The sequence below is a fragment of the Ciconia boyciana genome, chromosome 5, assembly GCF_034638445.1.
Source record: "Ciconia boyciana chromosome 5, ASM3463844v1, whole genome shotgun sequence".
Taxonomy (NCBI): Eukaryota; Metazoa; Chordata; class Aves; order Ciconiiformes; family Ciconiidae; genus Ciconia; species Ciconia boyciana.
In genome coordinates, this window is record NC_132938.1 from 7,409,102 (window position 1) to 7,434,092 (window position 24,991).

The 24,991-nt window shown below is 46.3% G+C and overlaps 1 protein-coding gene across 4 annotated transcripts in view; it reads left to right on the forward strand.

Moving 5' to 3' along the window:
• The window catches only part of FGFRL1 (fibroblast growth factor receptor like 1), a 185,510-nt gene that overhangs the window by 10,876 nt on the left and 149,643 nt on the right, over nt 1-24,991 (forward strand). The window contains exon 1 of one of the 4 annotated variants that reach the window (XM_072862147.1): nt 9,112-9,376. The exons of the other annotated variants lie outside the window; for them this stretch is intronic. Within the exon in view, the coding sequence (XP_072718248.1) occupies nt 9,343-9,376 (34 nt within the window). The 5' untranslated portion in view covers nt 9,112-9,342. Of the gene's footprint in view, nt 1-9,111; nt 9,377-24,991 lie in introns of those variants that run through there. 4 annotated transcript variants of the gene reach the window in all.

The window sequence follows — 24,991 nt, forward strand, 5'->3', positions numbered from 1 at the left end:
AGAAAACAAATATAAAAAAGAGACCGGAGAAGTGCTGCTCAGGATAGGCAGCATTCCTCTTCTAGATAGTGTCAGGAGAAAAAGCTTGTCTTTCTGAAGACCACAGGCTAGCTAAGTGGAGTTTGAGGCTTATTTTTCTTTTATCCTAGAAAATCCAATAAATCCAGTAAATTCTTTCAGTGTGGTCTTCCAAGAGTTTTTCAACTTCGTCTGACTCACAGATTATTTGAGTGCCATTATAGACTAGGGGTCAAGCAAGTTAATTCCCAGAACAGTATGCTGCCCTGTTTTCAAACTGTGCTAATCAGGGTTTTGAGTCAAAGCATGGTAGTTTGCTTAGTGAAATTATTTTCCTGTTAGAAAATTACAAATAGGCTCTGACTATTCGTATTGGCTTTAGTCACCGGAGTGCTCGCATCACATGCGAAGCAAAGCCCCCGGGGATGTACTCGCCGTGGATCAGGGCACTGGTGGGGGCTCATTTCCCAGCTCCCAAGATTGAACTCGTGAAAACAGGCTGAAACCTTATTAAAAAAGAAAAAAAGAAAGAAAGAAATTGTTACGATTGCATTTATACCTCCAGCGGGACGGAGGGAGGGCTGCGTGGAGCCCATCCGAGCTGTAACGTGAATGTCCTTTCCCAAAGGAGACATTTGGTGGAGTTATTCGGTTACCTCTCCCCCTCACCTTTTTGTAATTGACTCTTGTTTACTTTTTCCTCCTCCTTTCCCGAAGTTTATTACCACTGTTTAGGCAGAGGAAATGAATTAACATAATTTACAGGTTTTTTTAGAACAAGACACATTCCCTGCGTGTACGTATACACACGCTCGCGCCACCCTCCCAGTGCTGTGCAGAGGAGCGTGTTTACAGAGTCTGGGTCCATTTAGGGAGAACAATACCCTGATTATGGAGGGCAGCCTTTTATTCCCAGAAACCAGAAGGAACCATTCCCTTCGAGCAGCTACTGCCCCTTGAAGGTACAGGCGGCGCGAGCTGCTAGAAGGAGGGAATAAATCTGTTGTGGACACAAACCAGCAGCATTGTTCTCTACGGAAGTTGAATTCGGGGTGGGGGTGAGACGTGGTCTCGGGACAAACCAAGAGCCAAGTTTAAGATCTACCAGCGTGCAGAGAGGTGTTGTGGCTTCCAGTTTAATTTCAAAGTAATGGCTGTGAGTCTTCAGGGGGAATTATTTGGTGCTTCCTGAGCTGGCAAGGTGCTGGGGAGGTCGGGTGGGAAGAAGCTGGTAGCGGAGCCTCCAAGTGTTTTTGGATGGGCTGAGTTGGGTTGAAAGGTGCTGTTATGTACAAAATGCTGGTCATTTCTAATTGCAGTCATGCACCTGTGCCTGGTAGATAATGCTGGAGACATGTCATATGGAGCATTTGCTTCACATGATGTTGGGAAAGGTCAAGCACTTGATTTCTGTCCTGCTAAGTTGGGTTATTAGCGGCACAAATAGGACCCCCCTTCCTCTGCCCTACCGCAGCTGCTTGTATCCTGGCAGTAAATGCTTCTCATGGCGTGAACTCAAGGTGTGATCTTGGTGTGATCAAGGTGTGATCTCATGGCAGCTGAAGATGACTGAATTTGACCCCACCACTGTCCTGTCCTTGTCCTGCTCTGCTCCCAGGCTTGTAACTCCCTTGTGTCCGTGTGAAACCTCTTCTGACCTTGCTGTTGGGTGTTTTGGGGAGCTAACCCGGGCAGGAAGCCAACCTGGAAAAAAATGTGATGAGTTAAATTGTTATAGGAGCATGACCTGAGCTCATGGGATATTGTAGTGTGACCACAGGCAGCAAGCCCTTTCCATTCCTACTTATGGCAGGAAGGCTCAGTACTTTGGAGGACTGAGCATTTATGTGAACATTTATAAAATGACCCTTTAGGAATGTAAAATGCAGCAGGATCCACACTGCAAAATGTAGCATTGCCTGGGGGCAATGAATGTGAAGACTGGAAAAATCAGATTTGGATCCTGGGTCCTGCCTCGGTGGATCCCACTGGAAAAAGTGTATATTACCCTGGTAGAAATTTCTCATCTGGAAGTGGTTTGGGCCATTCTGAACAGGCAGTAATTTTTGCCCATTGACGTTTGCTCTTGGTTCAGCTCAGTCAGAGGGTAGCACATCTCTGATCCTTTTGCATTGGGAGATTCCAGCTTTCACACTCTCTGTCACAACAATTTTCTGTTTGTCTCAGTGTTCCCTCCAAATTTGCAGTGCTTTATAGGGAAATGGGAATCTTCCTTCCTCTGTCCTCTGCTTTTGGCTTCTGAGGGAGAAGGATCGTTTTGGGGAGCTGGGAAATGGCAAGTTAATGCTGCCAGCCTTTTTGCTGGCCCTCCTACGGCATTGCCTGCTGCGAGGAAGGAGGGAGCTGCTTCAGCAGGAGCACAGCCAGCAGCAAAGATGGGCTGCAACCAGTGCTGCTGGTGATCGAGTTCCCTCCGGTCCAGGCAGCGTGCATCGACCCTGGTAGCAAGGTGAATGTGGTATGTTGCCCAGGCCTGAGAGGGAGCCAGGTTCCCCCCAACCTTGGCTTCATCTCTGTGTGGACTTCTGACTACTGACAGCACTTCAGGGGACTGCAAAAATAAGGCAGAGAAAACAATCTGTGCAAAATACTCCCCGCAGGCGAAAATATTTTTCCAGGGGAACAGAGCCAGTAGGCTAAACAGGTAAAGCCGCAGGGTTGCATTAACAACGCTTTTAGGGGGTTTCTGGAGGGGGGGTGTTTATGGTGGCTTGTGAGGCACGGTGGGTGAATTCTGGCTGGGGATGATTGACGTGTGACTAACATGATGAACCATAACCCTGCACCCTGGAGAAACTGTGGCTTTTGCTTGCCCATTGACCCATTTTTTTGTAGAGAGGGGAAGATCCTGGTGCATGTCCCAGTACCCGTGTGAAGGATGCAGGGGTTACTCTGTGTTGGAAAGCTAAACTCTGGCACGTTCAGGAAGATCAGAACTTGGTACTAAATAATTATAATTATCCCAAGGCAGCAGGGATGTGGTTTTTTGTTGTTGTTGGGTTTGGTTGTTTTTTTTTTTTAAATAACATTTAAAATCTGCCAGATCTTCTCAGGCCTGGACAAGGTGAGAAGAGTGAGCTCCAGTTCCCATGCGGGCTCATGGACCGCAATAAGGGCAACAAGAACCAGGGCAATAAGAACCGCTCCAGAGTCCATCCCCACGTCTGTGTCGCCGCAATGGCTTTCTGCTGCAAGTGTGAGGGTGTGCGGTGATCTGTGGAAAAATGTGAATCTTGGCAGCAGTCCCTGATTCAAAATATCTGGGAAACACTGAGCCGGGAGGTTGAAAATATATCTTCGGGGTTTCTTTCTCCAGAAGGAAAAACAGCGTCGTACTTCCACTGAGACAAGTGTTTGAAAGAAAAAAATGTGCAATGTAGAATTAAAAGGGAACAGCTTAGTTATCAGACACTAATTGAAATAACAGCAGAGAGGAATAAGCCTGAGTGAATTTTAATAGCCTCTTGACTTGGATCTTTTTGTTCGCATACTTGCAGGCGCTTTCCCTTTTACCTCTGCAAGAGTAATGCAGATACTATATTAAATGCAAAAAAAACCCCCAACCAACAAACCCAGTAACTTGTCTGAGTGAGATGAAAAATGTACCAAAGTAATTGAATGAGCTTTCTGCTGTAAGCTTCCTAGCCTTCAAACCAGAGCAGGGCCTTCTGTCTGTGGCATGTGTTGGAGGGTATTTTGCCACAAGACAGAGATATTAAGGCAGAGCAGGAGGAGGACTGCAACGCCTAAAATATTTAATATTGCTCCTGGAGAGCAGGTCAGCAAATGAACAATGGTTTTGGTTGATACAATGAACACAGTGTAAGGCAAAGTTGTTATTATAGCTGGTGTGATTTTTTATTTTTTTTAAATTTTTTTTATTATTGGGGTTTAGTGCCTGGAAGTCCTAATTGTACCAAAGCCCTGTTGTTTTGTTAAGGGCTGTCAAACCCAGAACGAAAGTCAGACAGCTATGGTCTTAACTGCAAGGTACTAACAGCTCTTTGTATAGAGACTTTGTTTTACTCTGACAAAGGCTCCCTCCGAAAACCAGACCCATCGGTCAGCTGAGTTTTATTTTACCCACGTAAACCTAAGAAAGGTGAGATCCCGTGTTTGCCTACAGCGCCCTGTGTAAAGCAGACGTTGCACAGATAAGGATTTCTCGCTGCTGCTACAATACAGACCCACACAACTAATAATCTTGTGCCCAAACCCTGGGCAAGGCCCAAGGTAAAACAGGTGCAAAGGTATCATTCATGCACGGGCTGAAGGGCCTGCGCCGCACAACCAACATGGTTCGTATGCGTGAATCACAAGGCAAGTCTTCCCCTCTCTGCTGGGTACAAACTTCATCATTGACTTTAGGGAGAGCTAGGCATTACACCATGCTTATTTTTTATGGAAACAACTGTCAAAAGCCCTTGAACAACAAAAAAACCCCCAACAAAACAACAGAGATTATTCAAGCATTATTATTATTATTAGCAGCAAGGTGTTTTCATGTGTGCTAACAACAAGATCTGACTGCTTCCAAGCATTGCTCCACATCCTCCTGGAGTTCACCATGGGTTTCTGTTCCCTCCTGGAAAAGTGCAAAGAAAAGCCGACCTAAAATCTGGGGGAGGGGAAGAGAGTTGAGAAAGGCAAATTTTTACACAGGCGCAGAAAAAGAGGTTCTTCCAAAAGTTTTCGTTTTGCTTGGAAAGGCTTGTGATGGTTGTTGAAAGGGCATTTCAGTGGAAAAGGGCCAAGCAGCCCTAGGCAGAACCAACACCCTCAATTGAGAAAGATTTTTTTTTTCAAACAGCAGTACTGTTAAGAAGTAATTAAAGTCAAATAAAACAAGGAAAATAGTGTATGACACATCTGTTTGAATTCATCCCAGTTTGAATCCATTGAAACCCGTGTAGTACGACACTGGAGACACGCAAGGGGAAGTCCAAACCCAAGTATTTCAATGCACTTTTGCAACTACAGAAGTTTCCGATCTCAGACACCATTTTTACCAAGTGTTTAAGCACATACTTACTTTCAAGCACCTGAGGATCGCTTGTATTCAAAGAAACACTTGCTGAGGACCCGTTACACAGTGTGTTATGCTTACGTGAAATATGGAGGACCTAAGCGTAGGCTGCAGTGGTAGCAATTATTTCACAAGGATTCTGACATGGGGTTTTTCCCCTTAAGTTTTTGTTTTCTGAGCTCATGGAAACTGGGAAATAACTCAGCTTTCAGTTGGAGAAAACAGAAACTAACTCACAAGATTTCAGCCTTGATGATTTTGAAGGATACACAGAAAATGTGAGTGGCATGCACCAACCTTGTCAGCTTAGACACCAGAAGGGAAATAAAGAAAGAACTGAAGCAAGTTTTGCATGACTCCTCTAAACCAGTCCTGTTATTTTGGAGTCTGCTTTATGATTTTTGGGTGCTAGGGGTGGGCGGTGCCCCTAAAAGTGCTGTTGTGTGAGGGCCTGAGCCTGGTCATGAAGACACCCTCCACGCTTGCGGTTCCCTTTGCTTCATTCCTCTGCCTCCCCTGTGATGTTATCTTGGGCAAAACTTGAAAATAAAAAAAAAGAAAAGAAGAAAAAAGGACATTTTGGGGGCCCAGCTGTGTCACTTCAATTTTTGCTAGCTGTTGAGGAAGATTTGTGAGGACTCTCTGGAGGAGAAAGGGTCACGTCAGGGGTAGAAAGCCACTCACCCTATACCGGAGGCATTTATAATGCTAGGGCAGCTCCTTGGGGAGCATCTGTCTGTCTGTCCTTCCCTCTGGGGTTGACAAGAGGCAGACAGCCTCCCCTCAGCTGTTCCCTGTGCTACGTTACAAATGAGATGCTGAAAAGCAGCCCTTGGCCTTGAGACAGCTCTTCTTTCTCTAGCTTATTCTACACATCAATTAATGTCAACCAAAGGTGTTTTATAACTACTTTATAACTTTTTCAAGAGCGGGACCCTCACGCCCTTACAAAGGGAAAGTCCAACTCCTGTGCGGGGTGGCTGCCAAAATCCATGTGCAGTGAGTTACGTGTGAGAGCAAACAGGACTTTTGCTTTTTGTGAAAAAAATGTTCCTTAACATTCAAATTCTTCCATGGAGACTTTATCCAAAAAGAACATCTTTGTTATAAGTGAGGGTGGGGGAAAAAAAATCTTAATCCTTCCCCATCAGGACTGTGGTACTACCACCAGTGTTGGACATGATCTTCTGTCTTCTTCCATTTCTAATGCCCTTGGAATCTGGTACCAAGAGCTGGTGGCTTTGCTTGGACTCCATCAGTCCCTAATGAGAGCAAGCGGCATTTTGAGTAATTGTTCACCCTTGTAGCTCTTGGCCTGTGCAATGGGTGTGAAGCGTGAGGACTGAATTATGAAAAAATAATTAAAAATCTTATGTGGCAGCGTATTTCCTGACAGAGAACAACGAGATGATGGCGGAGACTTTCAGGCCGTCTCTTACCCGCTCACCCTCTCCTCTTGTACTGACTTCCAGCAATTCGGCTGCGTGTTTTCTTAGGAACCAGCTTCCACCCAAAGGCTACTGAATTTTTCTTAAATGCCGGTTTCTGTCGGAGCTGATAAGGCAGCAGCCAGCCTGCAAAGATAACGCAGGGTATCAAGGCTTCTTGGGTTTGTCTTTATTTGGATTTTTTAGCAAGTATTTGACACACACTGAGAGCTGTCTAGAGATTTTGGGTTTGGTGGGTTCCCCCCCTCCCTTCTCTTTGTCTTTGGTCCCAAAATGCTTTTAAGGTGGTTTGGGAGAGAAAAAAAAAGGTGCTAATGGAGCTGGTGAATTAGCAGTGTTTACTGAAGGGAACAGGGAAGGTGGGCAGCTGGGGCTGGATGACGAGGGAGGCTCCGGGCTCTGCTCTTTTGATGGCTCCAGTTGGAAAATATTCCCCCCAACCAGAGTTTAAAGGGGGTGAGAAGCAACACAGAGTCACCCTAAACACCCCGTCACTGGCAAAAATGTGTCACGGTGTAGGAAAGCTTGTGATTAATTGTCTTTTCAACTTCCCCCCCAGTCCAGCTCCCCTTCTCCTGAAGCATTATCCCTGTTTGGGCTGCTGGCTTTTGTTAACCTGCAAGGGAGTGTTTACACTTTGCTTATGTTAACCAGAAAGGAAACTTTTCCAGCCAAAAATTGATTTACCCGCTGATGCTAATGACTTCATTATAGGGAGCCTGGTGAGCAAGACAGATGTGGGTAGAAAACGTACCCCATGCCCTTACACAAAGATGTCTTCTGTCACCCTTGGAGTGCGAGATTAGCATCTATGTTCAGCCTGAGCAAGCCCTTAGTGATGTAAGGTGTCCCTCCATGCTCATGTCTTGCTGTGACCTTCTGGCATCCTCAGCTTGGCCTCTGTCTGATGCAACTCTGTGGACGGTTGCATTGTGGGCTAGATTAGGACAGAGATCTGGCTGGAAATCCCACCCGAAAAAAAAAAGAGTAAGTCAGTCATGGCACAGTCCTATAGCACTGGATTTCATATACCTGGCTGTTTCTTGTGGCACCCCTCAGATGGTTTGTAGAAAGCATGCTGTTATTCACTGATATTTAATATTCATTGTTTTCTCAGCAGTGTTTCACCATGGCTGGAATTACAATGCCAAACACCAAGTCCCATTTTCAAGTTTCAATGCAATTTGTGGGCATGCTTTAATTAAGCTTCACAGCACTGCTTGGAGGAACATATTTTATGCCTACAGTATTGTGCAGGCAACCTCATACAGAGGGTCAGGAGCCGTATGGGAACACAGTGTTTTTGTTATGCGCTTCTGCCCAGCAAATCTTTCTTGCTCTTTAATGTAACCTGTTGCATATGAAATTAATTTCAAACATGCATTTGCTCACAAAGTAGCGTTCTTTGCACCAGAAATCCATAACAGTAGAAGAAACCACCACCAGATGTCTATATTTATAGAAAACTGGCACGTTCTGTCTGGCGATGACAGATTATTTCAGTGTATTTATGAAGTGCTCATGTTTTTAGAAATATAGAAATCCAGTCAATATCAGTAGAACTATTCATCGGACATCTTGGTTTTTTTTTTTAATTTTAACCAACAGAACATGTTTCTTTAGTTGATGGAGTACCAAAAAAAAAAAAAGCTTTTCCTATCCCTCTGTTGCCGCTGTATTTTTTTCCCAGCTTCACAAACCCCTTCATTTTAGAGGGGCATCTCTGCGTTTAAAACAAACATTACCAGAGTCTCATGCAACTTTGACTATGTACTTCTACATCAAGCATTTTTACTTGAAAGAGAACTGTTCATAAAGCTGAAAGAATAATTTCTACTCTAGGAGTGGATCCTGCAACATTTTTCAGTTTTCAGAATAAGTTGGTTTTTTTTTGCAAAGATGCCCCTTGTTTGGGTTGTTACCATGCAAAGGGTCTCACATTTGGATCTGATCACATTGGGAATTACATTTGGATCAAGCCAGAGATGCTGGAGGCTGCAGGAGCCCTGGCACGGCTCGTGGTTGAAGTGTGAAGCCCATCAGAAATCGTGTCCTCAAGACAGTTCAGTTCTGTTCCAAACTTTCTGTGTTAACACCTAAACTGAGCCACCCGATGCCTCAGTGTCAAGGTTTTTGCTTATATACCTGACGTAGATGTCGGAGAGTTTTCAAAATTAAAATTTGCAGAGATCTCCGCAGTTCTTGGTCCGAATGTGCTTTTAGAGGCCAGGGATGCATACCCGGCAGTACATAAATTGAAGGGATTTCGATAGGTGCTCTTATGTATTATGGTAATAACTGAGGAGCTGTACAGAAACGTAAGGGAAAGGGGCTCCTTGTGGGATTTGCTATTGGAACACAATTGTTAATCTGTGCAATCTACAAATCAAGTTAATTGGGTTTGCTCAGGCTGTTGCTCACACGATTGCTAAGCACAGTAGCTTGAAGGCAAGGGGGGTTTGGCCTCCCGATCTTTGCTGCATATTTGTTTTTACAGAAAATGCCTTTGATATATGTAAGTTATATTTCCGTGCATTACAAATGATAGATTCCTCCCCCATATCCTGTGACAGCCTTCCCTGGAGACAGACAGTCTGTGTTGTTTTAGCGAGATGAAGAAAGATTAACGGGAAAGGTTTTGCTAGTGTTTGCAAAGACTTTGAGCAAAAGGGAAAGGTTTGGATTGAGGATTTAGTGAGAATGAAAAAGCGTTTCTGAAGACTACTGCCTGCACATGGGGCTCCCCTCACTGGCTCCCCCCTCAAGCGGCCAACAGTCTGCAAGGAGCACCGGGACAGCCCCGATGAACCCCAAGGCTGTGGGCTTGACATGCACTTGGCTCCCTCCGTGTGCTCCTGCTCAGGTAGGACTGATCCTCCCTGCATCTGCAGGTCTACAAATTATTTTCCAAGCCAGCTGTGCTGGTGCATTGGCTCTATGGCTGGGCAAAGAGCATCTGCACCACCGGGGAGTGTGAGAAGGTGGGTACACGTGGGGAAGGTGCTTCAGGGGGCCCCTTTGTCCCCTCCACGGGGGCTCACCCCACCAGGCATGGGAATGCTGTCCTGTGGCATGAAGCCAAGGCACTGTGAGAGGTGTTCTGCTCACAGATTAAGTCGTCTATGTGTCGGTGTCTGAGCTGCCCTCAGAGCTGATGGAGATGTTAGTAAGTAGGGCATTGAGCTAGTATTGGCCAGCTCTCTGCAGACCGTAATTGGAGTTAGACACCTAAATTTAGGTGAATCTGAGAGCTGAGTCCTAGCCATATTTAGGTTCCTGGGATAGTTAATGGTGATGCTATATATGGTTACTGCTCATCTATCTGCATGCAGTGCTAGTAATTAAAGCCTCCGGGTAATTCACAGGCATGTCGCTGCTGAGGTTTTTTTTCCTGAGTTTGAGCCTGCATGGGCTCTAGCTCACTCCTTACCTACCTAATATCTCAGCGCAGGTTAGGCCACTCTTACCCAGAGCCCCCAACTTCTCCCTGCCGGGTGCCGGTGCCCGAGGACACATCGCAGTTCACACTGTCTGTACAAACATCCGAGGACAGACCTGTGGTACGTTTTGGCTGCTATCAGCAAAGTGCCTGCATCTGGGAGCTTCACACGCAGGCTCCTAAGCGTGTAATATTATATGTATTTGCGGGAAGGGGTGGTTTTCCTCCCTCCTGGTGATCAATTTATACCCCAGAGTGAGAAGGATTATAGCCCTTGAGGCTTTCTCATCACCATGCAGGGAATTAGCATCCCAAGCAGGAGAGGCTCAAAGGTCTGACCTGCAACCTTGCGTGGTGTTTTCTTTGTGAAGCATGGCCGGGATGTACAGTAAATCAGGTTCAGGCAGTTCTGTTTGCCGAAAACAACATAATTTCACAGTGACCCTGAAAACGTGAGGGGTTTTTTTTTTGTTTGTTTGTTTGTTTGTTTGTTTTTTAAGCATCCTGGCAGAGGGATCCAGGAGGAGGAGTTGTGGGTGGTGGTTCAGGAGCTGGAAGCAAAACTTTCCTCTCTGAGTTAGTGCTGCAAATCCTGCCCTTGCTGACAAGGCTGGTGACGCACGCAGAGGACTTGGTGGCCTTCACCATGGCTAGATATAGGGTCGATACAGCAGCTTCTGCTTCGTGTGAACCATAAAAGATGGACACGATGGCCTGGAGCCCCACTGCCGTGAAAGGGAACATCAAATCATGGCAGCAGTTGGAAAAAGCCGCTAACAAAAAGTGCTCTGTGCAGAGCGCCGATGGTCCCTCCGACAGTGTGAAGGAGAGAAGCTTGTCCGGCCCCTGCTACGCTGCAGAGCAGGATTTATTTGGCCCAATCTATTTACCTGCATGAGATTGAGATGCGTCATACCCTAAAAGCACCTTTTCCTCCTGTAAAGGGAGGTGAGGGATCCCTCAGGTGGCTACACTGTATGTGTCTGAAGTTAGAGGTGAAGGAGTCCTGATGGAGTCTGTTTTTAAGCACATCCTGGTGTAAATCAGGAATAGCTTCTTTGAAGTAAAAAAGGAAAGGCTCATTTAAAGCCAATAAACATGAATTCACCCTCAGGCTTCAGTGAACGTTAGAAGGATTAATATGGGAGCCAGCCCTTTTCCTTACACAGGCCAAACTTTTCCTTATGGCATGAAATTCAGCTCGTTGCAGAAGGCTCAGGTACCACCAAACCCCTCTCTTAAGGGCTTGCATGGGAGGCCAAAGGTTTATAGGCATTATGCTGCCTGTCTGTCTGCACACAGAGAAGTGTCATGGCAAATGAATCCATTACCCAGGATTGTTGATTTAACACCTTTCTTCTACCTCTGGAAGAAGCCTCCTTCCAGGTCCTAAATCTGTGTTATCTTCAGCTCTCTCAGTGTAATTGGGGATTTGGGGATTAGAGGATGGGAGCCCACGTCACCGCTGCTTTTCTGCATTTTTGGAATGTGAGGGAAGAGACTGGGAGTGGAAGAGTTCTCCTATGTGCAGTTTATTGGTGTGTCTTTGGTAGAGTTTTATTGCTTTGTTAAAAGCTGTTGAGCTGTATGATTTATTAGCACTGCCACGGAGACTGTATTAATGATTATTTCACATTCCATAAGATCTTAGTGGGTCCTGCCCATGGTAAGGTCAAAAATGAAGGGGCATTTGACATAGTACTGCTTTACTTACAATAACAACTGATAACGAACCTAGAAAATAAGTAAGTCTCTTTGACTGCAGGGTGCATTATCTTGCAGCAGATATCAACACAGCCTTCCAGAGAGAACTGTTGACCCTTTGCTGTGTGTTGTCAGATCTCTAAGAAGTGCCATGGCAAAGCTGCATGCACGCACGCACTTGAAAGTGCTTTTACTTGCTTAGGAACAGCCATCCCAACATTAGCAATTATTCCTGGCAAATGCAATGCCGTCTGCTAACCATGCGGGATCATGGGGTTTGGTTGGGAATGACCAGGCCCAGTTGGCATTAAAAAGAGCTTGTAAACATTTGCTTTTCTTTTTCAGGGGTATCCTCTAGTAAAAAGTCAACATGGCCCACTTGGTGCCTTCCGGAGCAATGGGTCAAGTCCCCAGGCTGGGGCTGGTTAGTCTCAGATTCATACCTGAAGTGGTTTGTGGTTCTCTGACTATTTCTGCTGCACATTCAGAGTTCTCTAAAAAAGCATGGATATTTTTTGACTACAACTTTCACATTGCTGCAATGCTGCAGCAGCTGAAGCTTTAAGAAAATCAGTGATTATTGCAACTCTCTTCATAATTAAAAAAAAGCATCTATTGGGCAGAGATGTCCATTTTGGGTGATTGCCATCCAGCATGGTAGATCAGTTCCCTAGGTCTGTATTTGACCTTGCAGATTTGGTTAGGCCAGCTTGAGTGATAGGCAGTCCCTGGGTCATCCTTGCCTTCACAACATCTGCACTGGTAGAGATAAGACAGCAACCGCATCCTCTGCTAGCTCTCCCCTGCTTCCAAAGCGGATTTTACAATGTTTTGTTAATTTTTCACAGGCTACTACTGGCCAAGCAGAGACATTCCTTGTCTGTTATTCATGGGGAGGAATGCTTGATTAGGGCTCTGCTTCCTGGAAACATCAGTGAAGCTGATGCCCTGGATCCTCTTCTGCAGATAAGATTAAGAGCATTGAAATCGGCACGCTTCTGGCAGTGGTTTTGACTGGCTTAGGGTGGTAATTGCAGAGAGGCCGTTTTGGATGATGATGAGAAATTTTTCAAAAGTTTTCCCGTATCCTTTATCGAGCGCTGTTTGCTGGTGGGTGCTGGGGGCAGAGAACTCACCTAATTGAGATGGCTTTTTTTTTTTTCACGTTGTTGCTCTCGCTGGCAGTGGCTGTAAGGGTTGCTGCTGCGAAGGGAATGAGTCACTCATTTGTTTGAAGCCGTGAAGAAAGGTTCTGCATGTTCCCATTGATATAAAACACGAAGCTGTGATGTTGGTGGTTTCCTTTTCTCTCGCTTTCAGTGTATTTGGTTTTCATATCAGGGAGGTCAGGAATTCATGTTTGCTGCCTTCGAGGAGGAAGGAATCGTGTAGTCTTTAGCTCTTTTTGGCTGCCCAGCCCAAACTGCTGTCACCGAAGCACTGTAGACCTGTCAGCTGGGGATATTTTCAGTTGCTGTTTTCGTGGGAAAGCCGCCTGAGCTTTCAGACTCATGGTTCAATTTTTCTTCACTTATTTTTATTGAAGTCACTGACCAGCGCAACCCTGGAAAGCAGCCAGGCTTTATTTCATGGTGTTGCAGTTTGAAGGATGCGAAGATCGGTGCGTACCATTAGAGCAGCTGGTCTGTCTTGCCTGGCACAGAGCTGGGAGCTTCATCTGCTTCGTCTCTTACGGGGCACAAACTTGTGTTTGATTAAACACATTCTAGCATCTCTCTGTATGATTATTTCCCCGCAGGCAAGTGAAGGATAGAGAGGAGTACCTGCCATCTGGGAAAGTCTCCTTTCAGTAATCAGGAAACCTAATTTCCCATTTTTTTCTTAACAGATCCCACTGCCTTTAGCCCAGGGGGTTTTGCCTCTTTAGGGTCTCTTATTTAGCAAAATGCTGAAGTGATTCCCCTGGTGTAGGACTGGTCCATGAGAAAGCCGCTTTTCCTGCCCCCCGGTGCTGTCACAGACTCCATCCTCCTTTGTTTCACTCCCCACAGGTAAATTTTCTGCAGACAGGGTAGTCACTTGGGGACATATGTGTGCATATTTAAAATAAGATATAAACCCCAGCCAGTGTCTTGTAAGCACTTCTGTTGGCTGCTGGTCCTGCTAAAAGCTGGAACAGCAGATTTCACTCTCCAAGTAAAATCTGACCCCCAAGGGGCACATCTCCACCTGACATCAGCAGCACGCCGTGGTTCCCCCATCGTTTGTACTTTCGCTGGATCTGTAATTAAAAAAGCAAAACCATCCCATCCTCACCCCCACAGAGACCATATGTGGAGCTGACTCTAGGGTTGATGCAAACCCAGCTTTTTAAAGCAGAAAATGTCTCTGAAAATAGATTGAAAGTGATGTAAAAGTCACCTTCAAAGAAAAATACCAACCCATTTTGCCCTCATGGTTCTGGAAGGGATTTTATCTTGTGCAAAATGTGTTTCCCCCTCGGCCCCCTCCCCTCACCCAGAGCTGTAAGTCCGCTTTTGTTAGGCCGGTGTCGTGGAGCTAAATCCTGGAAACGTAATTTATTCAAAGTGTTCCGCACACATGTAAATGGCCAAAACTTATTGACAGCTGAGTTAAAGTATCTCTTTCTTCTGTGTAACAAGGCACTTTTGCTGAATCTTTCAACAGCTGGCTTTGTTCCTCAGACGGGTGAAAAGAGCTTATGGGGGAGAAACAGGCAGGCAGGGAAAATGCCTCTGGTGCGTGTTGTGTGTCTGCACAGTCACAAATTTGCACGCGTACAGCACGGTAGCACCTCTCCCCACGCGTACATCCCCATTGCATCGGAAGGTGTACTCATGGCACACAAATCTGGGCATATACTTGATATAAGAAGAGCTGCTGTGGCTGCATGCATGGGCATACTGTCTGTGTACATGGTCCTTTGAAAAGCTCCAAGTGGCCCTACACCTTTAACTGTGTAAAATAACAGTCCCCAAAAGGATCTTGGTATGTGTGTATTAAATTCTAAGCACACAGCAAATTTAGCTGAATTTTCTGCTGCTTAAGCACTACTCTTTCCTCCTCCATACAAGGCCTTGAATTAGCTAATTAAAATCTGGTGGAGAGAGGGAACAGTCTGCAATGTAGTGAACTCACCAGATTTCTGAGGTCATTGCTGGTACAGAGTTCCCTCACTCTGTCCCATGAAAAGATTTTTAAGTATTCATTGGAAATCTCCCATGGATTTAACTTCTTCCTTTGTTTTGCTTTGCAGTAAAAGCTTGATTGAAAGTGGCTGTGGCAGCAGTAATGCCTGGCTGAGTTTGGAGAAAACAAGCTCTAGACCCATTTAGATGTTTCATTTGAAAGCAGCTTCCATTATCTCCTATTAGGGGCTGTGGTTAGTAAGTAGCAGGGTGAATGCATGTGTGTGTTCACCCATTATGACTTCTTTATCAATTCTATTTTTTTAATCACTAGTTTTTAGGAAGAGGTGGGATTATTTTTCTATATAGGTAATTAATGTCTGATAAACCTGAATACACTTTTCTAGGGATAAACTTTGATGGAGGATCCTAGGAGTATTAAGCCTTTATCCATCCATGTTTTAGAATTTATTCAGCATCCCATGCTAGAAAACTGAAGAAAATGTGGCATTTTTCCTCCTCTTACGTTTTTGGGGGGAGACGAAGTTTTTAAAACTAGAATTACATGCTGGAATTTAAGGTATCAGTTAGTGTAACGTGATCAAAGCTACCTCATGCTTTATTAAATGTCTTGTGTTCTGAGCCTCAGTTAACACGGTGACACTTCGAGGAGAGGAGCGGTTCTGCCTGGGCCCCGGCAGCGCAGCCCCACTGACTTCCGTGGTACTGGGTGAAGAATTTGACTTCGGCTCAGTAAAAGTAGAATAGATCAATACATGAAATGGAGTACTTATTTATTTAAGGACACGGCTGGAAATGTTTTGTCTTAACCCCAGAGCAGGTAGGGCACATGGAGGCAGTGCTGGCTTCTGCAGCGTATCTCTGTTGAGCAGGGAATTGCACAAGGGAAATTCTGCTTTAGCAGCTCTTGCCTGAAGCATGCTCTCTGCATTGGGACAAAGAACCATTTGTCAGCCGAGGCTGTTTCATATAAAAATCATATTTTCGGGCGAGTTTCACTTTGGAGGCCCTTCTCTCCCCATGTCCTTTCCTGCTGCTGGCTGCCTGCTGCCTTCTCACGCTCCTCTGGCTGCACTGGGCCAGTCAGACAGACTGGGCCAGTAACACAACTGAAAACTAATGCAACAAAACGTTTTCTGCTGGATTAATAACCTGAATATTCCTTCTTACCATGACAGTACCTAGGGAGTGACCACGCTATGAGGAGAGGAAAAGGTCGGTTTGATTTTTGCTTTAGCGTTGCTTCGGACTTAGATTTTTCCCAGTTCATAGCTGAATCCAAATGCCTTCCTGGTGCTGCTGGGGATTGCTTGGTTTCATCTTTGCAATTTGAGCCTAAGTTGGGATAGACCCCAGGTTTAGGTCTTTGAATTCTTCATGGAAGTGAGAGGTCTGATTCTGTGGTGCTTTGTGCTTTCTATTTTTGTTGGGCTAATGACAGGAAAATGCCACTTGCTCTTCAAATTGATAGGAGGAAACATCTCCTGAAAATACCCTTTTTGTGAGGGTTTTCCCTGGCTGCTGAACTGTCGGGAAGGCTCTGTGCTGGGACAAGGGCTGTGCTAGAAGCAAACCAAAGTGTGGGGGGAAATGCAGTCAGTCAGCACTCCACTTCCAGAGTCTGTCCGAGGTGGTGGGAAGGAGCGAGTAAGATGAATCTTATGAACCCCAAGGCAATTTCAGTCCACCATTGTAGGTTCTCCTCACAGGTCATCCTTGCCTCGAGCAGAGAAGGAGTTAGGACTGTGTTAGGCCTTGTTCACCACTCAGACAAAGTGTCCTCAAGGTGGAGTCTACCTTTGAATTGGGTGGGCTCTCAGGTGAGGATTTTAGCGTGCTGGATGAAGCAGGGAGCATTGGGAAGGGGCAGCAGGCAGGAAGGACCTCAGAACTCTCTGGGATGGATGTTAGTCCTACCCCGTCATGGGCAAGGAGATGGCTGACTTTTGCCCGAAGAGTCTGTCTTTTGGACTCTTTCAAGAGTGGGCTGACCAAGCAATGTGCTTTAAGGGTTAATTTTAAATTAGCCAAAGCCAAATTATTTAGTGCAGCCTCATTTCTCGGGGTGGGGTATGGTGGTTCTGTCAGGCTTGGACACGGCCTCCCTGCGGCTGCACTCAGAACTTCTGTCAGCTTTATGAGTGTGGCCATGAAATTAACCATTTAACCATGTAATGACTTTTTATTTTATTTAATCTTCCAAAAACGCTATTTATGCACAAGCATTAGGAGTGCCGGGGTTTCTAATACAGCATTTCTTTGGCTCATTTCCTGCCCAGCTGTTGTCCTCTCCAGCCCCTTGTCCCCTGGCCTACAGCTGTGTGGAGGTTACACCTGCAGCTCTGTGATGACCACCTCAGCCCGCTCTGCTCCTCAGGGAGCTGGGGCCAACCATAGCCTGTGACCGTCCGGCTTCTGGCTTGCTTCAGCTGTCATACCCAGCGATGGCCCAGCTGCTATCGTGGCCATCAGGAGCATTATCTCTGGACCTTGCGTCTGATGAGGCTGTCATGGGGCAGGAGCACTTACTGGAAAATGATTTATACTAATTGGGTGGCTTGAAGGTTTCTTGTGGAACAGTAGGAGGGAAGACACAGAGGTCAGTTGTCTTTATTCTCCAAAAAGCCATCATCACCTGATAAAGATTCAACTGCCTTAGGTTTTGAAGAGGATGTTTCATGCTGCCTCAGCCAAAGCGGGGAGTGAAGACTTCAATCTCGTGACCTTTGTTCTCTAAAGAGCGTGTCAAGTTTTGGCTGTGCTGCTGGCCTTGACTTTTAATTGTTGAAGAGGATGTGAGATCAGCCCCAAGCCTTTGTGCTGCAGCTTACCCGGTGAGAGAGGGGAAGTGCCGTGCTTCTCTGCACACCGCTGCCACAATTCGATTTGAAAAAAACATAACCAGCCCCCCCAAATAATGAGCTACCTCTTAACAACAAAAATTAAAACAAAATAAGAAAAAGATTACTATTAGGGGTGGGAAACCTGACGATATAAAAAGGTGTGTTTTCATGCAGATTGTTACACCATGAGGCAATAGGGGTTTGCCCTTAATTTAGCTTGTTTTTAGCATAAATTTCATCCTCATATGATGGGCCAAAACCCCATTGGCTTCCTCAGTGGTGGCACGTGCTTGTGAGATATCAGAATTTGGCCTGACAAGGCTGCCTAATCCCACCTCATGTCTCAAAACCAGTTCTCACCCCGTTGTGATCCAGCTGAAGCTCATGCACCAGGTGCTGCAGACGGAGGACACAGTGAAGGGCCAGCACGACTATCCCTGCCAGGATTTGGGGAAAAGGACCTAATTCTGTGGGTAAATCAATACTGAGCTCTGACAGGCATTTCTCTACCTTGCTGCCTGCCCATCATGTGTTGTTCTGGTGGGGGAAAGAGACCCATGGTGGTTTGCAATCTCCTTTAGAAGCATGTCTATAAATGAGGTGCCCTATGGACCATGTAATACCATCCACTATGGCTCCATGCCTCTTCATCGTGCCATTCTCTGATTACCTGGCATCCTTCCCCTGCCCTTTGTGCTGGTGTTTGTAAGGAGGTCTTTGGAAGGTAACTACCCATGCTCTGCTGTCTTTTCTAGACAGCATAAATGATTTAGGGCCCTTTTATGCCTCTTTGGCCCTTTTACTTGACATAAAAGCACTAGAGTATGACTCAAAATTTCTGTGCTTCTCTGCAGAAAAGAGCCAGGCCTAGGAGGTGCTTTCTCCTTTTTCCCCTAGCATGGCAACCCTTTCACTCATGGTGGTGGGCAGTCATTTCTTGGCTGACCTCGCCAAGGATAGTCCCTGAAGCGTTGACTAGTTACTATCTTGGTTTCAGGGTTGCTGAGATATGTCCTGCGGGGAACGGCACTCAGGAACTATCTTTTTTCTTGACAAATGTCTCCTTACAACCTTGCTGCTCATGTGGGTTATGTGATTTCCAAGCTGGCCTGGAGCCTAGAAGTGAACTCATAGGCCTCAAGGAGCAATAAGTGCTGCAGTGTTTTAACCAGCCCAGCCAAACTCTGTGTGTATGTGTGTGTGCGCGTGTGTGAAAGCACTTTCCAGCAGACCGGCTATCTGGAACGATAACCCACCTGGCCTAGCTCCATTCAATAGTGATATCAGCTGCAATTCTCTGGTCCCGTCAAAAAAAACCAAGCCAAACAAAGATATTTCCTCCTGAAATAGCCTGTTTTAAACTGCACAAATGTCACCTGTAGGTATGTGTGAGTAGAACAAGTCTCTCTCAAACTTAGTTTTGTATGACGAGCAAAGGAACTGCTGGGAAAGCTGAGGTCCAAGCTGGTCCCCCCATCAGCGAAGTGAGTGAAAGGTAATAAATCCGCCTCTGAGATCAGCTCCCCTCATTCCTCTTCCAGGTGCTGCCATCTTTGCAAGGGTTATGGCAAGGGGATTTGAAGACAGTCAACATGCTTGTGATGGATTCTCTAAGCAAAGCCTCTAACCTGTAGGTTGGAAACAGAGTCTGTTCTTTTATACTTGCATTGTGCTCTCCTATAATCAGCTCTGGAGATGCTGGGCTGGCTCCTTTGAGAAACCAAGGAACTTGTAAAGGTGTCGAATGGTTTTAGTATGAGCTGAAAGGAGCTGTGCGTGCTTCACAAGCCCATTAGGAGTAAAAAGCCTGTCTTATGGTACCAGAGCCCAAGAAGGAGGCAGGAGAGAAAGGCAAGTTTATGCATTTGCATTTTCCAAAGGTCCCTTAGAGCTTCAGATCATGGGATTGATGAAGGCTTTGATTTGGAGCCATCCTTATTTTACAGTCATTGCTCTATTGCTGTCTGAAGAGCCTGCCAAATGGACTCTTTGTGGAGAATATGGGCTAGGGGCTAGGAGACCTGGTGTGGGAATCATCTGACCTGTTTTAAGTGCCTGCGTTATCACAAGATGAACAGAGTCTCTCTATACAGGGAGCTGAAGGGAACTAGCTTGGACGTAGGCAGCTGCATTGTGGAAATCTAGACTATTGTTTGGTTTCCCAAACACAGATAACTGGTACATGGGGGCTCTTACCCAAGGCTCTGCTACCCTGCAAGAAGATAGGCATCCCAAAGGTTCAGTGTCCTATCTGTCAGCTCCATATGGATGACCTGGGGCACCTTCTGTTGCCCCAAGCATCCTATGTTTAGAGTGACTCAAGGCCGTAAAGCCAGGAGAGCTGTCTTCCATTCCTGCATCTACCCATGTCTCTGCCACTGAGTTAGCCTCGTATGGTCACAGAATCATAGAATGGTTTGGGTTGGAAAGGACCTTTTAATGGTTGCAATTCCCTTTGCAATTATTGTGGGCCTTAGAGTATTTCCTGCTTTTAGGACCATTTGAAAAACCAAGGAATGGGATTAGATGACAATTCCTGATTTCACATTTTTAAGGGTTTTTTTTAGTCCTAAACCAAGATGTTTCTCCAGAAAAGCTTTGTAAGCTTGCTAGAGTACATTCAACAACACCAAAGCCTGCCAGACAAGAAGGCAGTATGAAAAAAATAATTTGGCTAAAACTGATCTAGTGAGTTTTGGGCTGATGTAAAGTAGCAGCACTCAGTTGTGGCTTTAGTGCCCTGCTTCCATAGCCATGATCCTGATTTTCATGGGCATGCACTGTGGTAGGACAGGGCACCTCCCACAACTCCCACCTCCCACTGGGCATCTCTTGCAGAGCTCTCAGGAGCAGAGGCCGCTTCTGAAAACCTTTGTGCACAACCTCTCCGAGCCTCTGATTTCTATCCACCTCCTCAATGTGATATAGTTGAAAAATACAGTGACAAGGTTGGAAAACATTGTTGTTAAATAGACCTCCAGAATTTCCCATTTACCAGGATCGGCCTGCCCTGACAAGCCCTTGAGCCGTCGTAACTTTTCTCTCCCAGCTTCCTGAGAGAGGGTGCACACCATTTCCCAGAGAGACTTCTGCCAGTCCCAGAACAGGAGACAGTGTTGCTTTACTCAGAGTTGTCCTTGTGCTTTTTCCTCCCTCTTGTTACTGAGATAAGGAGTCCGTGAAAGACTGTGCAAAGCACCATGTCGGTTTAATCAGCGTATGAGGGAGAAACTAGATATGCCCTGTTAGTGCAGTCACAGTCCAAGCATGAAATTAAGTGGAGGTGGGGGTGGATGCGACGGAGAGAAATGCTGTCCATCTCTCAGGCATGTAGCTGAGAGTCTACAGAAAGCAGGGATTGAGTGAGTGCCCTTGCAGAAAGCCTCTTGGAGCCTGGCAGACCGGGGCTGCTGTGTCTTGCAATTATTGCACATAATAACCCAAAGTGGGTCATGCTGCAGTTTTGTGTGACGGTATTAAATGGCACTTTGGGAGAGTGTGCGTGCTGATTACAGCTGGTGAGGAATGCCATCACTTTTAAGAGGGGTGAAAAAGAAGAAGGGAGAACAAAAAGATTTTCTTTGTGCCTTGAGGGATGTGAGGATAGTGTTTTCCTCGTCGCCCCAGCGATCAGTGGAGAGTTACACTCACTCAATCCGAACATCAGAGCCAGAGGCTGCATGTTGACATGGGATTTAATGCAACCTGTCTGCTTAAATGCTCCTTGAAACCATGGGGCTGTGTGGTGGCGACTACCTCCTAGCCTGAATTACTGTGAAGCAGTGCTGTGCACTACCAAATGGTTTCTGTCCTTCAGCCCAGAGCTGGCAGTGTAATCGGTGTCTAACGCTGGTACTTTCAGCCTTCACAAGCTGGTGCCACCGCTGAAAGAAGTGGTCCTACCTGCCTGCTGCCCCTGACCACCTACCAGCCCTGCTCTACCCCTCCCTTAGTGCTTCTGTAAACAGTTGTAATAAACTGTCCCGACTTATAACCAACTTCAGCACAGTAGTGATTTAGGCCAACGTAAGTTGTGCAACTACAGCCCTACTTTCTTCTCATGGTTGTCTCATGTGGATGCAGGATGAGGCTAGATGAGTTAAAAGTGGTCTGGGAGCTCAACTCTTTCCTACCAAGCACTGATACACTAATGCATCCCTCTTTGCCTAGTTTGGGGGAATTCTCCAAGAAGTTGATACAGCTTGAGGTTTTACTGCCAGTTCTGCAGATCCTCCCAGATAGATGGCTAGAAGCTTTAAAGAGAAGAAAGAGAGCTCTGGGCTACTGTTGTGGTCCTCTTCTCTTGATGCTGTGATGCACATGAGCTGTAGGATTTTCTGTTGGTGTTGCCTATTAAAATGAATTGTCTTTTCAAGTGTGAAAGTAAAAGGAAAAATTACTTAGGGAAGAATGTGATTCAGGACCTCCCTTGCAATTGGAGGAGAAGTCTTTCTTGAGACACTAGTTTTGCCATCAAGTGTGACTTTTTGCCATTTTCTGCAGTGATTTTAATGTGCTCTTCAAGCTTAAAAATAAAAAATGTGGTAAATTTAATCGGTCCTGACAATATTCAACTTTTACTAGATGATACAGCTATGACAATTGTTTCTGATATGACAATTATATGGGGAACCTGCAAACAAGATTGTCGCAATGACATGCCATGCTGCCTCAATCTCTGCTGTTTAACTGTCCTTCCTGTGTTTGCATACTGAAGAAAACGCTTTCCATCTCTTTCAGAATGAACAAATTAAGCAGAATACTTTTATTTGCATCTTCTTTTTGTCTTAAAACAAAGGATGATTTTAGCAGCCTCAGCCTACCCTCTGAGCACTCTGTGTGCTACCTTATTCAGGCAACAGTCCTGGTGAAATTCATGGGTATTGCACCTTGTAGTGGATAGGTCTTAAAATGCTTTACAGAGGCAGTTGGCACCCTTGTCCCTGCTTTACAAATCCAAGGCATAGGGAAGAGCTTTTACTAAACCAAGCAGCAAGGGAAAGAGAATATGACCCACCTGATAGTGGCAGCGTTGTAGGTCGGTGCTAGATCACCCCAGCTCAAACTAGTGCTCTCTGCTTTCCCTCCCGTGGCTCTTCACCCAGGGTTGGAGGGGCTAGTTATTAAGATATGGAAAAAGAACTGAATTTGGCCTAGCTTATTTTGTGTGTACAACCTACAGGGTACAAATTTAAGCGTGTAGATTTGCAGAAATTGAGCCAATTCCCCAAAACAGGGCCATGGCCAAATGAAATTTCAGAGATAAGTGAAGACAAGGATGCTCTGGTGAAAGGAGCTTCTCCCATATGCTGGAGAATTTGATGTTCTCACTGCTGCTGCTGTAGCTGTATAGCATCATTGGGGAAATCATGTCATGACTCTTTTGTTTCTTATTAGTTGTTCTTGTTAGTTCTCTGAGTGCTTCAGTTCAGCCCTGGTTGGACAGCTTACTCCTGCTGTGGAAAGGAGCTTTCTGTAAACTATATGAAATCATGTGGCTGCGGCACTTGCTCTGACTTGATCAAATAGACCCTCTGCTTTTCTGCCTGTCTCTAGATTGAAGCTAGAAAGGTTGGAAAGGGTCAGAAAGCAGCATGTATTGCCTTTGGATCTAGTCCTCGCTTCTGTTTTTTCCATTTTGGTACGCTGTCTCCCAGCAGCCATGCAGTAGGTCACTCCCTAGCACGGGGGGCATCAACCCTGAGCGGCTGCAGGTGGGATCAGCCGAGTTGCTTTGCTCTGAAGCAATGCGCGGATCCTTGCCATTCATCCAGACCGGTGATCTCTGCCATTCTCCAGCCTGGTCCCCCAAATTCCCCACCGCCTCCCTTGCCCAGACCCTTTGCACGCATGCGGTGGTGAGCTACGGGGCCGCGCAGAGCGGTCTCCCTGCCAGACGCTTGGGCGTCCTGCCAGCTGCCCTGCTCCCTTGGGCTGACAAAGACTGGGGCTGCTGCGGGAGGAAGCGTGTGCAGCTCCCAAGGGGAAAAGGAGAGCGAGCACTTTGTATCACTTGACAGGAAGGCCTCTGCTTGACAAAAGAGCGCTGCTGAGAGGCTCCAAAAAGCAGCCCGGGGCTTATATTTCCTGAGCCAGCAAGACATCTCAAGCCTTAGTGCAGAGGGGTTAAATAGACGGGGGTGAGAGCAGAATCCTCGGGTGTTCGCAGACCTTGGCAGGTGGGTTACTGACCTGTGCATGGCTCTTGCTTCCCAAAAGGTGAACTTTCCACCCATCCCTTCCAGCCTCTGGTTTCTGTGCAGCAGCTGGGGCATCGGGGATGCCGGCAGCTCGGGAAGCACTTGCCAGATTTTTCACTTCCCCCTCTGCCCCCCCCCCCCCCCGAGGCTCGCACAGCAGTGAAGTAATCTGTGACATTCAGACAGCGGGAAGGGGAAGCCGCTGCAAAATAAAATAACAGCATCAGGAAGCGGCACCGTGCTCTTTCCCGCTCCCAGCTGGGAAATGACAACACTTCATTCAGCTGCTCAAAGCCTGTCGCCAGTTCAGCCCTTGCCGAGCGGTGCTGGCTAGTAACTTCCCCGGCTGCCCCTGCTCGGTGCTGCCTGCCCAGTGGGCTCAGGGGCACTGGGAAGATGAGACAGGCGAGGTGCCAGCAAAGAGTTGCTTTTACAGCAGGCGCTGCACAATAACACCTGGCAAAACAGTTGCTTGGGTTTATAGCTTCTGTGAAGACCCTGGAGGGTGTTTCTTTTACATTTTAATTTCTGCTAGTTACATTTTGCAGGAAACCCGGAGCCCCCCTTTCCTTTTATGGTGGCTGTTACTTTGACAGATGTATTGCAACCCAACATTTCACAGCCCAAATCCAGTGTGTAATGTGTCAAAGCGAGACCGCCGGAGGCAAGCTGACCACTTGGACAGGTGGTGTGTGCATTCGGAGAGAGGTTTTTCTCTCCTCCTTCCTTTCTCATTACAAATCAACTCCTGGGTGCAAGGCACTGCCTCTCTAGACAGGTGTCTGAGTGCAGGAAGCTGGTCCTGCATTTCATCTGTGGTTTCTCTTTAATGTGCATGAAAGCCCAGGGAAGTTGATGAGCCTTCTTTTGTAATCTGTCCAAACCAACAGCCAACAACCAGTCGAACCGTAACTCCCAGGCAAAGGGTGCAGTTTGTTCCTGGGGTAGTCTAATCCTAGAAGGAGAGACGCTTAGTTTTGTGGATGCTCATGTTTGTTAGCACCAATCTGACAGTGTGAGAAGGACATGAAAAGGAGCGTGTGAGAAAGTGGGGGTATCATCTAACTGTAGGCATCTAATTTGGGTATCTAAGTGAGGACTCAGTGGTGTCTACTGTACATTAGCTACACAGGAGGGTAAAGATAGGCAGTGTAAATAGCT